General features: G+C 44.1%; 1 protein-coding gene across 7 annotated transcripts in view; it reads left to right on the forward strand.

Moving 5' to 3' along the window:
• The window catches only part of MYO6 (myosin VI), a 924144-nt gene that overhangs the window by 887175 nt on the left and 22096 nt on the right, over positions 1 to 14873 (forward strand). For 3 of the 7 annotated variants that reach the window (XM_086926522.1, XM_086926524.1, XM_086926527.1), the window contains one exon: positions 5804 to 5830. The exons of the other annotated variants lie outside the window; for them this stretch is intronic. In XM_086926522.1, the coding sequence (XP_086782648.1) occupies positions 5804 to 5830 (27 nt within the window). The remainder of the gene's footprint in view (positions 1 to 5803; positions 5831 to 14873) is intronic. 7 annotated transcript variants of the gene reach the window in all.

Here is a 14873-nt window from a genome sequence, read left to right on the forward strand (position 1 = left end):
GCTGCCGTGAAAGATATTTTATATTTCAGCCCCTTCTTTGCTTGTCTGAAGCTGAAAACTAATCTTGTATAATGGATTTTTGGCAAAGGCCTCTGGAGTGGCTAGACAGTTTGAGGTTTTGCTCTGTAATTATCGCTTTTGCAGAGTGAGCCTTCAAATCTATGTTTGCTGACATAAAGGGCACCGTTTGTATTCTTTGTCTCATTGAGATATTCTGTGTCCGTTTTTAATAGAATTTCAAAGAAATTCATATGTAAGCTTTTCTGTTCTGTAAATGGCTACATTACGATTTCAAATGAGATTACATGATTAGTGTAATTCATTGTTGTGTAGTGGTTTAAGCCACTGCCTGAGTGGTCTGAATGCCTTTAGGGGAACCAACACATATATTCTTGGGCTAGTTTGGTTACCTGTCCAGTACCAATAGTGAATTTAATCTATTATTATTTAGCGATTGGAATTCCTTTAGGGATAACAAAATATTTCCTCAAATAGAAAGCATGCTTTATCTCTTATTCCCCACAGTATTAATCTGAGTTATGTGGTTTTCAAATGGACCCTGGTAATATATTTTTTTAAGCACTGCAAAAGCCAATACGAGTGGTTCGATGAGCTAAATCATGCAAACACTAAAAATGTTTTTTTCGATGCCATAGCACATTAACAGTGTGTTTGTAATATGTGGGGATGGACAAGAAGAAGTGGTTAGACGGTGCTGCTAGTGTAGAGGGGAACCCTAAACCTCTAAAAAGTGTAGAGGCGTGGGAGGCCTTAACACCAAACAAAATTTCAACAGGTACTGGGCACACGTATAGTTACCAATTATGATAGTACAGTAATTAGAGACAAATACGATTGACACCGGTAGTCTAGTAAAGCCAGTATGTGATGCTTTATGTGGTTCTTTTTTTCAGATTTTACAAACGTCAGCCGACACGTGTTTCATCAACAGGGCATTCATTGCCTGTGACTCATCAGGGCTGCAAGCGGCGTGGTGCTTGATGTGGAATCGGTGATCGTACGGAATTGAAGGGATGTGAGAAAATGGAGGGTATGAAGACGGAGTAGTCCAACACACGAGGCAGTCGGGTACGACTGACTGGAGGTAACCTAGGATAATAGGTTGCTGCCAAGCTGTCGAGCGGGATCGATCCAGATTCCACATCAAGCACCGCGCCGCTTGCAGCCCTGATGAGTCACAGCAATGCCCTGTTGATGAAACACGTATCGGCTGGCGTTTGTGAAATCTGAAAAAAAGAACTACATAAAGCATAACATACTGGCTTTACTAGACTACCGGTGTCAATCGTATTTGTCTCTAATTACTGTACTATCATAATTGTTATCTATACGTGTGCCCAGTACCTGTTGAAATCTTGTTTTACATTTTGTTGATTGTTTGATCATTTATGTATGAAGGATATATCTCCCTAATGTTTTACTTAGGTATTACCACACTTTTGGGATACTCAAGCAGCGTATTGACCTTCTGTGACTATTGCCCTGTTCGAAGTATAGAACTGGGACCCTACAGTTAGTAGGTTGTACTTCCTGAGGCATGCTTCAGGTAATGCCTGAATGGGAACCTCCTGGTCTGTGGGAAATATGACAATAGAATTAGTTGTTTATAGAGATGGAATGTTATGACTGGAGTACATTTTATTTTTATATGCATGCATATAGTTCTATATATCACATTAATTATCTCCTATTGGTTAAATGGGGTGTTATTAGTACCCAGTTTAAAATATAATAGTTCACATTTTCGATCTAATCAGTAAAATCTGTTCACATTTACTATACCCACCCCCACAGACAATTGTAGTTAAATAACATATGTAGTATTTCATTACTACACAAATCTATAACGCACTCTGAAATATGTTTAAAGGAAAAGTGCTATTGCAAAATCTTTTTTTCAAGCATAATTTCTAGTCAAAGATCCATAGCAAATGTATTTGGTAGTATATGACCAGCGACAGAAGGAAATATTTTCTGTGTATGAGCGAGTTTACATAACAAAATGTTCATAATATGTTGGGCACTGAAGTTTTGGCCGAGAGACGGAGCAGTTCCTGCATTGGTGGCCAAGATGTCCCAACCTGCTTTCTACTGAAAACTAAGTAAAACCATTCAATAAGGAGAAGTATTACCTTTATTGCCACTTATGAAAAGTTTGTTAATGCGAACAGTAATTCAGCCTCATTAATGGCCGGTACGATAACTCCAGTGGTTGGGAAAACCATGCCAATACAATTTCGACCCTAAGTGTATAAGAATAGTTGGGCGGGTTAGATTTACTGCATAAAGTTTATCTGGTTATTGCTGATTCTTGATCACATTTTTTGTGTGGATGTTTTGGCTTCTTTGAGCTACCTTAGTCCCTGGAGGATACTGTCCAGGCCCTTGAATTTACCGAGGTACTCATAGTCCCAATTACCCCTTGCCTTCAATTACTGGACCCACTGGAGATTGTGAGCAATTTATTATAAGACCCATTGAGTGTCCGCATTCCTATATGTGATTATATTTCAAAGCTTCCCAACTGAACCCATGGGAACTGTTGAAACACTCCATGGCCATTGCACTGCTTGCATATGGCTATCGTTAAGATATCTTTTGTCAGATTTATTTGGGACCAAAAATGAAAGCTGCTTGAGTAGCTTTTATACTTATGCCTCCTCTTCCTGCGGTATAGATCATCAATCAGGACTCTGCAGCCATCTCTGTCCTGGGCTTTTCTTTAAATCTGACTCCAGATGTAACCCATCTCCATGCAGTCAGCCACGAGGTCTAAGCGCCAGGTGTTTCTTGGCATTCCTCTTTTCCTTTTCCCTTGAAGGGTTCCTTGTGGAGTATGTAGACTTACAAGGGATATCACCCATCCAACCCCTGCATTTTTTCATGATTTTAGCAGGAAGTTGAGAAGTCTGCCTCCATAGGTCATTGTTGCTGATGATGCTTGGCCAGTGGATTTGAAGGATTTTCCTCAGACAGGTGTTGATGAAGGTCTGGACTGTTGATGGTGGTCACTGCTGTACTCCAAGTTTCTGCTCCATAAAGAAGGACTGATTTTACGTTGGCGTTAAAAAGCCTGCCCATGGTTTGCAGCATTAGGTCCTTGTAGCTCCAGATCTTCTTTAGCTGAATCAATGCAGCCCCTGCTTTGCAGATTCTTGCCCTGACGTCGATGTTTGTGCCATCCTGCTTGGCTATGACACCGCCCGGATAGGTGAAGGCCTCAACCTCTTCTAGTTCATCGCCTGCCTGAGTGACTGCCGTTGTGCTGCCTGTGTTAGTCTTCAGGATCTTGGTTTTTCCGATGTTGAGGCCAAGTTGTGCTGATGTGGCAGACACATTGTTGGTCTTCTCTTGCATCTCTTGCATCTTCAGGTGGGTATGGGAGAAAAGGTTCTGCAAAGTCCGCGTTGTCGAGCTGTGTCCAACGTGTCCACTGGGTCCCATTTCTTCTCTTTGCTGTGGATTTCTTCATGGTCCAGACTGTGGCCAGCAGGAAGATAAAAGGCAAAAGCAAAGAATCTTGGTGGACTCCAGTCTCACTTGGAAGTGAGTTGTCCTCCATGTACTATCTTGTGGGCCATTCACTTGTAAGAGTTCCTGATGATTCTATCACGTTTATCTGGCACACTGTAGTGGCGGAGGAGTTTACAAAAGGTCTCTCTGTCCATGCTTTGGCTCAGGTTGATAGAAGTTATCCCTCAGAAATTTGTGCAGTTACTCATGTCACCTTTTTGGAGATCTTGATTAGATATCCCTTCTTCCAGTCTGAAGGCACCTTTTCCTCTTTCCAGATCCTTCCAAACATGGGGAAGAGCATAACATAAATGTATAAAGCATATGTTCTCTCAGAAGGGTATCTTGGCACATAATAACAGATGTTCATTGTTACCCAACTCAGTGGTACACATTTAATCACCCTCTGAAGGATGGATGAAAGGCTGAGTAGACCCACCGGGATTTGAACCAGTCCCCATGAGCTCGAACAAAGGCCCCTACAGCGAATGCATTAGTCCACTAAGCCACCAGACCCGGCATATCTAGTGATGTTCCAATGTCTGCCTTCAGTGTCCTTGCAGGAATGTTGTCAGGTCTCAGATATTTGTTGGCTTGCCATATTTCTTCCTTGGGTAATCTACTTCAGTTGATTGGCAAGTCCTTGCCAGCTGACTGTACTTCTGGCAGAGACTGCGGCATGGGCTAGTTCATCTGTTTTTCAAAGTGCTCCACCCATCACTCCTGCTTTCTTGGATTTTGCAGAGTGTCTCTTGGAGATCCATTATTTACGCTGGTGTTTCTTGGAATCCAGTACCACCTGGCAGTTTGATGTCATTGATTCTTTGATCTTCTCCCACTGACTTTCTACTGGCTCTCTGACATCCTCTAGTTCTTACAGGACTTGAAACGTGTTACTGAGGGTGACTGAGTATTAACTCTGTTTATGCGCATCTATGAGGGGAGTGGTGTTATATTGCTGGCATTTGTTTGCCGATTCCATCCATGCATTCTCCAGTTATAGCTTTAGCCTGGCCATGACATAATAATGGCCTGACACCATGTCTGCTCCTCTCATCACTCACATCCTGCAAGGACCACTGGAACTTTTTGGCAATGCAAACATGGTCAATCTGATTCTCTGTTGAATTATCTGGTTACACGCACATTGCCTTGTATATTCTTTTGTGTGGAAATAAACTACTGCCTGTTAGCAAACTGTTGACGGCACAGAGATCTTCAAGCCTTTCACCATTCTTGTTCATGTTTCCAAGGCCATGGTTGCCCATGAATTCTTCATACCCAGTGTTGTCGCTTCTAATCTTGGTATTGAGGTTCCCAATCAGTATGATGATGTCTCTCTCAAGGCATTTTCTCCTGGCCGGCCTGAAGTCTATTGTATTTCCTCTTCTTTGCAGTCATTTGTTGGTGCATAGAACTGGATAAATCTCATGTTGATCCTCTTTATCTTTGTGAATAAAGTTGCTGTGATGATTTTGGAACTGTGGGCTTCCCATCCAATCACAGCTGTGTTTGCTGCTGACGTTAACTACTGTGCTCCCTCCTGAGTGTGTGGGTCATTCTCTTCCATTGGTCTAAAATACATCAGCTTTCCTTCTGGAGCCAGTCATTTCTGTCCAGACTGTGTCCATCGGTTCTCGCTGATGCCAAGCAGGGCAAGGTCACATTTTCTCATCTCTGCTGCCACGTGGGCTGTCTTGCTTATGGTCTTAACATTCCATGTCCCAATGGGTGTTGTCTTGGTGGAAAACAGGTGGATCAGCTTTATGGCTTCCCAGGGATCTCTGACTTTCACAAGGCATCATAGCTCTCCGTGAAGAAGATGCCTCTCTCCCCAAGGTCAGGTTGTTATTTGGCCTTCTGGTCAGTGTTCCTGTTGCTAGGATTTGTTTACATATGGGAGTAGCTAGTCCCATGCATAACCCTCCTCCTGTCGCATCTGGCCATGGGACCGACCATGGTGGAGTTATACTTGAGGTGTATAAAAGTATAATCGTAAGTCTGCACTACCTGGGACTCCAGAGCCAGAGAAGTAGATATGAATGAAATGTAAAAATTATAACTGCATCACCTGGGACTGCATAGCCAGTGAAGTAGGTATGAATGCAATGTTAAAATTTAAATAACTATTGATTGTGAAGTTGAAATTGTACACCAGGGAAAAAGGAATGCTATTCTGAATTCTGTATCAAGCTAACCTGCACAAGCATATCAGGTAAGCATTTTAAAAGCATTGATGTCCATCTTTAATTAAATTATCTGTTTCCAGATTTTGCACCATTTATGAACAACACACGTAAGTCTGGTGCTGGTGAATGGGACCAATGAAGAGAGGAAGAACTAATGTGCTTTGTAATGCTTGTACTAATTGACCAATATTTTGCTACAGTTATACTATCCTTGTAACTGGGGATACAAACCTTACTCTGACATAGATTTTATAAAAGTGTATTGGGTGTTATATTTCTTTAGCTGCTAAAAATTCCAATTCAAAACAGTTCTTTGTGCAGAAATGTAATAGGAAATGCCAGAAGCATATCCTAAATCTGCTAAATTGCTTCTTTAATTTGTTTTGGTCTGGTTAAACAACAATGCAGACATACCTTCTGATTTTCCTTATCAGAATTCAAGGTTAACATGAACCTAATAATTCAAAAATGTACATCCCATGATACTTTTGCTGTAAGGATTTGGTTCCTAGCTTTAGTGTACTGTAGCAAAATGTTGGTTTATCAGAGCTTTTAAATACTAACAACTGTATTCTCGGTTTGGGGTCTTTAAAGTCTGCCATTTGCAAAGTTGTCAGGTTTGGGGCTTTTCCATCCAATAAATGAATTAGTGGATGTGTTTCAGTCTCGGTTGGTAATATCAGCATAATAATATGTTTTTTGAAGATCTCTCACCACTGGCTGCTGCATCAGAACTTTCTTTTCTCCCAATAAGAGTGCCGTAGATTTTTAATGGTTTCCTGGTGCTGTTACAAAGACAGAGACCCTGTTACAGGAAGCGACCTCCAAAATAAACACATTAAGCAGGTGGGGGACTCTGAAAACCTACTATGATGCATGGGACAAAGTTGCAAGTATAAGATAGTGACAAGATTGGAAAAACCTTCCTCTTGGAGTTATACTGCTCTCAGTGACGTGCAGCCACGGCTCATCCATTTGGGCGATGAGGCCACGCCCCTCAACTTTTTCAGAGAAGAAGGGCGTCTGTCAGGCTGAACAAAGGCTAGCCTAACAGACACTCTTCTTGTTCGGGTCAGTCAGCTTGGGGCTTGACATGCCCTAAATGCGCAGGCTTCTGGATGCCTGAGCTCAACTTTACCAGACTGAGGATTTCCCAGCCTCTTGTGATCTCCTCAGCCTGGCAAAAGTGCCTTGAGGCCCTCCCTCTCATGACGAGGGGGAAGGTCCCTGCTTGCCTCAGACCTGGGTGCTTAAGTTTTAAGCACTGAAGTGTCCATGGCTGAGGGTCAATCAGTAACACCTCTTCACAGTGTGGGGTGGGGTTAGCCGTCTCACTGACCCCATTTCACTCTGTGATGAGTGAGGGAAGACAGCAATTCCAAACCTCCAGGGACCTCCGAGGTTTTCCACTCCAGGAGCTGCAGGACATGTAGGTTTTATGTTTTTGAATGTTTGGTGAGTGCATGCATGTATAAATGTGTGAATTTGTTGTGAGTGTTGTGAATGGGTGTGCGTGTGTCTGTGAATGAAAGGGTGTGGGTTAATGTGTGTGTATATGTGTGAGTGTGTCGCCCCCCTCAATGCCAATATTATGAGGCGCCACTGGTATAATGAAATATTGTACATTGAATGATACTCTAAAATACCACAGCAGCCTTGACCGTTAGTCCTTGAATTCGGTTCATGATGCTTACATTCCAAGGGGAAAATGCATTGCCTAAATGTTCCTCCTCCTTGCCTTGCGTTTCCTCCCCTAATCGAACATGAAGAAATATATACATCTGAGCCAGCCACAGATCAATTGCCCTGGTCAAACAGGTTCTATCATTTTTGATCCATTTTGCACAGTGTTAAGACAAGTGAGTAACATATTGTAACATATTACACATATAGGGTGCCCCGTCCCTGGTACTGCCTCAGTGCACCTTCAAATTGGTGTGCTGCAAGTAAATAAGTCATGTTGCACCCTGTTACTGATACTGTGCTGCGCCAAGGGCATCTGTGAACTTGTAGTGGCCCTAGGTGCAGTGCGTTAGTGAAACGCAGAGTGGCTGTTTGAACAGCTACCCAATTCTTCATTGTGGAGGCAGCACCTGCCTGCAATTCTAAAGGGGTAAGGGCAGAGATCCTTTTGCAACCAACTGCAGAAGGATGTCTGGGAGGGGTCCATGGACCCCCATTGCCCATGCAGAGGGCTGCCCCTGAGTTCAATCAGTGCGTGTCCTGATGATCTCTTATCCTCTGCACCCACATCCATAATACCGCACAGGTGTGAAGGCAAAGTGTTTCCAGGATTTGCATAGGACCACACTCCCATGCAAATGAGGGAACTACCTTTTTAAAATAGCACCTGTGTTATCTATCTTACACTAGTCTTGGGGTGCAAAAAGGCCATACTTGCCCATTGCTAGTCAACCACTGTACGTTATTTGGCACATTGTGTCTTTAGAGCCTCACTCGTCTCTCCACTTCCCAGTTTCTTGTTCGCAATGCTTTATGAAAAATTATCCAGTGTTCCTGCTGTTAGCTACCCCAAATCTTCTCCTGTGTACCAAGATCCAACTTATAAGCTTTGTTGGGATCTCAGTCCTCTTCATTGAGCCGCAACTATCTTGGTCTATTCCGGATGCCATCAACTAGAGTTACTTTCCTGCCATTGGTGTCCTGGGTAATTTTTTCTTGACAACCTCAGATCACTTAGTTTCGACCTTGAGGTTGCTGCTTACATGTTAAACAGTTAAACCACCCAGGCATCAGCCTTAGTTATCACCTCCCAGTTTTAACTAGCTTGGCCAATTCAGTCTTTATTCTGGAACATAGTTATCTGTGGAGAAGGCCAGATCTCGTTTTCCAATTCTTACAGCACAATTGCCCATTTTTCAGCACCTGGACAAGAGCCAATTGTATGAGGAGCACGAAAAGTCTCTGTTGGAGACTAACTGTTTTTTTAGAATAGATGTTGGTGCCCGATCTATTCTGAAGTCCACCTGTCCGCTTCTTTCACGTATTCTTTTATCCTATCAGGCCTCCGCAAAACATTGGTAAGTTATTGCCCCCATGATGTATTCCTGTCCCTTCTTCCTTTCACAAAATCAGTATCATGTCCTGATTTTAAAAGTGTAAGCAGAAGTTTGCAAAGTGCTGCACCGACACCTACTACTTCCCTTCCTCATTATGGGCAGCTCTGCCTTTTCCTCTGTACTGAGTGACAATTTGGGTGTCAGAAAGGAAGTGTATGCCCACAAATCAGGCCCCATGTGTTTTACAATGCTGTTTTGGAACCTAATTCCCACCGACTCATAGTTATATTAGGGCATGTGTATTCTCTACAGGAGCTAAATGGTAAAAATTATAGAATTGTTTGCTGTTTCAAAATGTTCTTTTCCACTGCAGATTGAATTGCATTGTCATTAAACCTGCATTTCGAGCTAATAGCATTGTGCAGACGACCTTTATCTGTAGCTGATGCAAGTATCAACTTCCTTGAAAATAGCCATATGCCCTACTTTGCTGCGATTTGCAACACCGTTGTCTCAGTATATTGCAGAAGTCACTTCCAACAGCTGACAGACAAAAATAGAAGATAAAAGCTGAAAGCCACCAATAACTGTGCCAACAGTTGAGTAGGAGGAGTTACCGGGTACAAAACATTCTTAATGGTACCCAGGACCGGCGGAAATGCTGCATATCCAGTTCTTTGCATGCCATGGTACCAGACAGCGCGCCCTTTCCAGGTACAATTTACATGGCATTGTAGAGGAGTGCACATGAGAGAAACTGATATCTTCAAGTTAGAAAGTTCCATTCTAATCATCCTGAAGATATTGGAAATGCTCCTTAATCTCTTACAAAGGTTAGTAATGGTCCAGCTCATCCCGTGACCATTTTCCAATACTAACTGTCTATAGTGTGACGAGAAGCGGTGGCCCTTAAAAAGCGCTGGCATCATCCCTTTCCTTCTCCAAGTACACAGATGCTCATTGATGTATCGTCTACTGCTATGACAGGAACCATATCCAGACACTTTTCTGCTGCAAGGTGGCTTTCTACATGTACATCGCAATTACTGACTTCTTATATTCTATTAATGCTACTTACTTCTTCTGAAAGATTAATTTTGGGTAAACTGGTGCCTTTTGTTAGTAAAACAATTTAGATTATCCCTTTATCGTATTCCCTTGTGATTATCACTATTCCTGAACAAACGCTTTGCTAAGGACACTTTTGCAGGTTATAGAAAATCCTATTATATGTCAGGGTAAACACCTATGTTTCACACTATTATTTCAAGAAGTGAGTGCCCGGGGAGTCCTATGACAGTGCTTCCTGCCTTATACCTCTCCGTCTAGTGAGCTGCTGAGATGATCAGTGTTCAACCTCAAACCAAATGCCTCTGAACATGGACCTACAACTCAGCCATATGGCTAATTAGCCCCTTTTCGCCCACGGAAAGTATGTTAAATTTCAAAAAGTAGCTGCATGACTGAAAAGGTGTGATGACCTCTATTTTAGGAATGTTGAGCCTGGTTATTTATCAGCACCACGGGGAGTTAAAACTGTAGCTATCATCCTGCTGGGCGCACCTCTGTTTGCCTCAGATGAGTCCCCACCGCAAATATTCAAAGCCTGTAATAGCCAAATGTAATCTGATGTCTACATCAGTAGGGGAAACATTCAGTGCTGTTTTATTTTTCATTCCAAAGCTTTTCCCCATAGTAGTGTTTTAGAATGAAGCAGATGGTCTGAAAAAATTGTGCATAGATCCAATGCTCCCCCAATATATATATATAATGCTGACGTGACAGTCAGTTTATGTGAATTCTGCTTCATGTGCTGGATATGGTAAAATTACAAAAGGTCACTAACCCTTCTTTCAGAAAAGTATGGAAACGTCAGCCTATCTCGAAAATGTATCAACAAGTTAAAGGGCACTCGAGGTAAATGCTCTCTGAAATGGACTTAAGGACAGTAGTTACAGTCCTTGTTATGTCACGCTTGGATTACTGTAATAGCATTTATCTGAACGCTCAAAATCAACATGTCAATAGGCTTCAGATAGCTCAGAATGCAGCTGCCAGGCTATTGACATGCATACCGAAATTCGTTTCGGTAAAAAGAGAGTTAACTTGGCTACATTGGCACCCGGGTGAAGCAAAGGGTTCGATTTAAGGCATTGTGCATAGCATTTAAGGCTCTAAATGGTATTAGCCCTGACCATTTGTGGCAAAAGTTCAAATGGTATGCTCCCGCTAGGACCCTGCGGTTGAAGGAGCAAAAAATGTCCAAATCCCCACCGTTAAAAACAAAAAAAAATCAGTTGGGGAGGCAGGAGCTTTATCACCTGCAAGTCCAAGGCATGGAATGAGCTACTGTTCGTTCTGAGAAATGCCTTGGACCTTCTTTCTTTTAAAAAGGGTCTGAGAACCTGGCTCTTCACTCATTGAAAGCCTCCGACTATCGTTTAAGCAGAGCTCAGCGCAAGGACACCCTGGGGTAATCGCGCGCTTTTCTACATTTAATTAACATAACATAACATATTTGCCGTCTTTGTACTATGCAAGCATGCAAAGTCTGAAATCCCTGCATTTCCTGATGAGTTACACCACCGTACCCTGAAAAACCTATTTATGACATAGTTTGAGATGATTTGCTCTAGTATCATTCCATTATTTCTCCTTTCAGATCTCAGACTACCCAGGGGTCGTCTGTTAAAACCAGCAATACAGACCAGTGGAGAGGAGAAGAGGTAAAAACAGAAACTGATCAATTATTCAGATCCAAGGAGGAGTACTTGGCCTCTCAGTGCCCTTTGAGAGCCAATTAATCAGCTAGTCAATTCATCTAGCAATGCTTATTTCGTTAATAAAATCCATTAAACATACAAAACATAAAAAATGTCATTATTAAAACAATAATACTATATAACAATTGAGATAAGAACACAAAAATAAAACATTTCATAAAAGAACATATTTTAAACAAGGAAACAGAATATGCCAGTATTTTGCCAAACTACATCCTAACTGCAAAAAAATATATACCTGATACTAATGCCAGAACTATTTTCAAAGTTCTTTGTGCAATTTCAACAGATAACTGCAAGAAAATTATACATAAGACACAGAACAACTGTTGAAGAACTAGTTGATGTGAAAGAGACATCTAGCTGCAGATTCCTTACCTTAGAATATATCCCAGAGCTGAATCCGGAAGATGCTCTAGCAATACGCATGCATGCAGGTTGGTGACCTCAGTCGGATCTACGTGTCCTCGACCACGCTGGAAGTGACGTCCGTGTCACCTTTATAGGCGCCACCTCAGCGCGCTGAGGTCAGTTCTTTTCTTTCTGCTCCAGCTAGCACAGATCCATGAAGAGAGCAAGCCTCTATCTCTTTTTGACAGGCTTTTTTAAAATCTTTTTTTGAAATTTTTTGGTGTGTAGATTTTTTCTTGATGTTGAAGAAGACTTCTGGTTTCAAACCATGTTTCAAACCATGTAGCGCCTGTCATCTCGCCATGTCGGTGATGGATCCACACTCTTATCTACGGTACCTGGCGTGCTGCCACAACTCAAAGTCGTGCTTTGATTGCCAGGCCATGCCTTTGAGGGGGCAGTCCCTAAAACTGCTGGAGGCCTGGCATTTGATGCCATGCCATTCACCCCAGAGGTCTCGTTCCCGGTCGAGGGGCAGGTCCTGGCACCGCTCCAGGAGTCCTAAGTCCTTGTCCTCCCACTTGAAGTCGTCAAGTCAGTCAGGTAAGAGGCATAAGAAGCACAAGAAGTGGAAGCGTGCTTCAACGTCCACCCATTTGTCGGCTGACATGACGTAGGAGTCTCAATGCCCTAGGCCTCATTATGTGGAACCTGCCCCTGGGTCAGCTCTACCATTCCCTGCCTTTCCAGGCTGAAGTGGCCCCCGCACAGTTAAAAGAATTTTTTGAAGCCATGTGCCTAGTATTTGGGTGACCTGACCCTCCCTGCGCACCTGCTGGCCCTGGAGTCTCAGGAAGGGCTCCATTGGGTTCTGTGCCAGCGAGTCCAGCACCGATGCCCCCCCAATGGATCCGGTGGCAGATGCCAACTCGCGCTAATCATTCCCATGAGACCTTCACCTTTGCCAGCCTCTACACTGAGACTCCCAGTGCCGCCATCTCCATTCTCATCCTAGACAACCCAGAGCCGGATCAGCGCCTTTCGACGCCGATTCCAATGCCAATTGCACCATTGGGTCCTAGTTCGATTCTTCTGCCTTCTATTGAGGGGCTAGGACTGAAGGATGATTGGAAGGGACCAGCCTGAGTAGGAAATGGACTGCTACGCAGTATTTGGGTGAGGTCAGTGGCCTGGATAACTGCCCGAACCAGCCTACAGAGGAGGGGGCTTCATATACTATGATGGTGAGAAGGGCAGCCGAGTTCCTGGGCCTTCAACTCCCTTTGGTGGAATTCAAGTCGAACGTTTGCCAGAGGTTACAGCGAGATGTCTCCTCCTCTGAACCCCGCCTGCCTTTCAACAAAGCCCTGCCTGATGTCCTTCTGAGAACCTGGTCGAAGCCCAGCACAGGGGCCTCTGTGACTAGGACATTTTCCCGCTGTCTTCGCCCTGATCTGGGTGACCCAAAATTCCTTACCAACAACCCTACCCCCAAGAGTTTGGTGGTCCAGACCTCTAACTCATAAGTTGCGTTTCTGTCTGCACCCCCGGTCAAGGAATTAAAGAGACTGGATATTTGGGTCAAGAATATTTTTTCTCCTGCTAGCCTTGAATTACGGTTGATGAACAATGCAATCCTATTTGGATGTTACGCTCACTCATTGTGAGAAATGCTTGTGCAGGTTCTGCCACAAGTCTCAGAGGAGGAGAGCCATTCTCTCCCAAGCCATGTCAGACTGGAGAGATGTGGCAAAGTTCACTTTTCATTGGGGGCTTGACACCACTGACTCACTGGGCAAAATAATGTCATCGAAGGTGGCTGTTCGCTGACACACCTGGCTCAGAACTTCTGGCTTTTTTCGAGATCTCCAGGCTTCCCTTTATGTACATGCCTTTTGATGGCACCCAACTTGTCAGAGACCAGGTAGACATGGCTCTGGAGCGCTTTAAGGACACGCAGGCTCCGGCAAAGTTCTTAGGCCTCTCAGTGCCCACCCGTCCCCCATCTGCTTTTCGCCCCTTTCGTGGCAACGGAAGGGGCTTTCAGCTGTACCAGCCATATCACAGCCACAATTGCACTCTCAGTTTACAGTGCTCCCATTTGGCCTTACCAGTGCCCCTGAGGTGTTCACCAGGGTGATGGCGTTGATCGCAGCTCCTCTGAGTAGATAAAGGTTGGCAGTCTTCCCCTATCTCGAGGACTGGCTGTTGAAGGCTAGCACACCTCAAGATTGTTCTCCCACCTCCAGTCTACAGTGAATCTCCTGCTTTCACTGGGGTTCACTATCAACGTGCCGAAGCCACACCTGACTCCCTTTCAGATGCCTCCTTTTATCAGAGCTGTTCTGGACACTGCAACTTTGGGCCTATCCTCCCGAGCGGCGAGCCCAGGATATTCAGGCTATGATACCTATGTTTCAGCCTCTATCCTGGATTTTGGTGAGAATGACTCTGAGGCTGCTAGGCCTAATGGCCCCCTGCATACTGCTACTGACACACACCAGATGGCATATTCAGGCTCTGCCGTTGGACCTGAAGTTCCAGTAGGTGCCGCATTAGGGGAATATCTCCGGCGTAGTCAAGATCTCGGAGGGGACTACACAGGAATTGCAGTGGTGGCTGAGCAACCATGATTGGGTCAGAGGCAGGTCCCTCTGTCTTCCCCAACAAGATCACACAGTAGTGACAGATGCATCACTCCTTTTGATGGGGTGGCCATCTGGGAGAGGTGGAGATCAGAGGACTCTGGTCTCTGACGAAATCCGGACTCCACATCAACTTGCTGGAGCTCCGAGCGATTTGCTTGGCTTTGATTTTTTTTTTCCCTTTCATCAAGCAAAAGCTGATTCAGGTGTTCACGAGGAACACCACCACCAAGTGGTATGGCAACAAACAGGGTGGGGTGGGATCATGGACTCTTTGTCAGAAGGCCCTCCGTCCCGGCCATGGCTGGAACTGCAGAGCATATCCCTGGTGGTTCAACACCTGGCAGGTTC

The sequence above is a fragment of the Lissotriton vulgaris genome, chromosome 6 (genome assembly GCF_964263255.1).
Source record: "Lissotriton vulgaris chromosome 6, aLisVul1.2, whole genome shotgun sequence".
NCBI lineage: Eukaryota > Metazoa > Chordata > Amphibia > Caudata > Salamandridae > Lissotriton > Lissotriton vulgaris.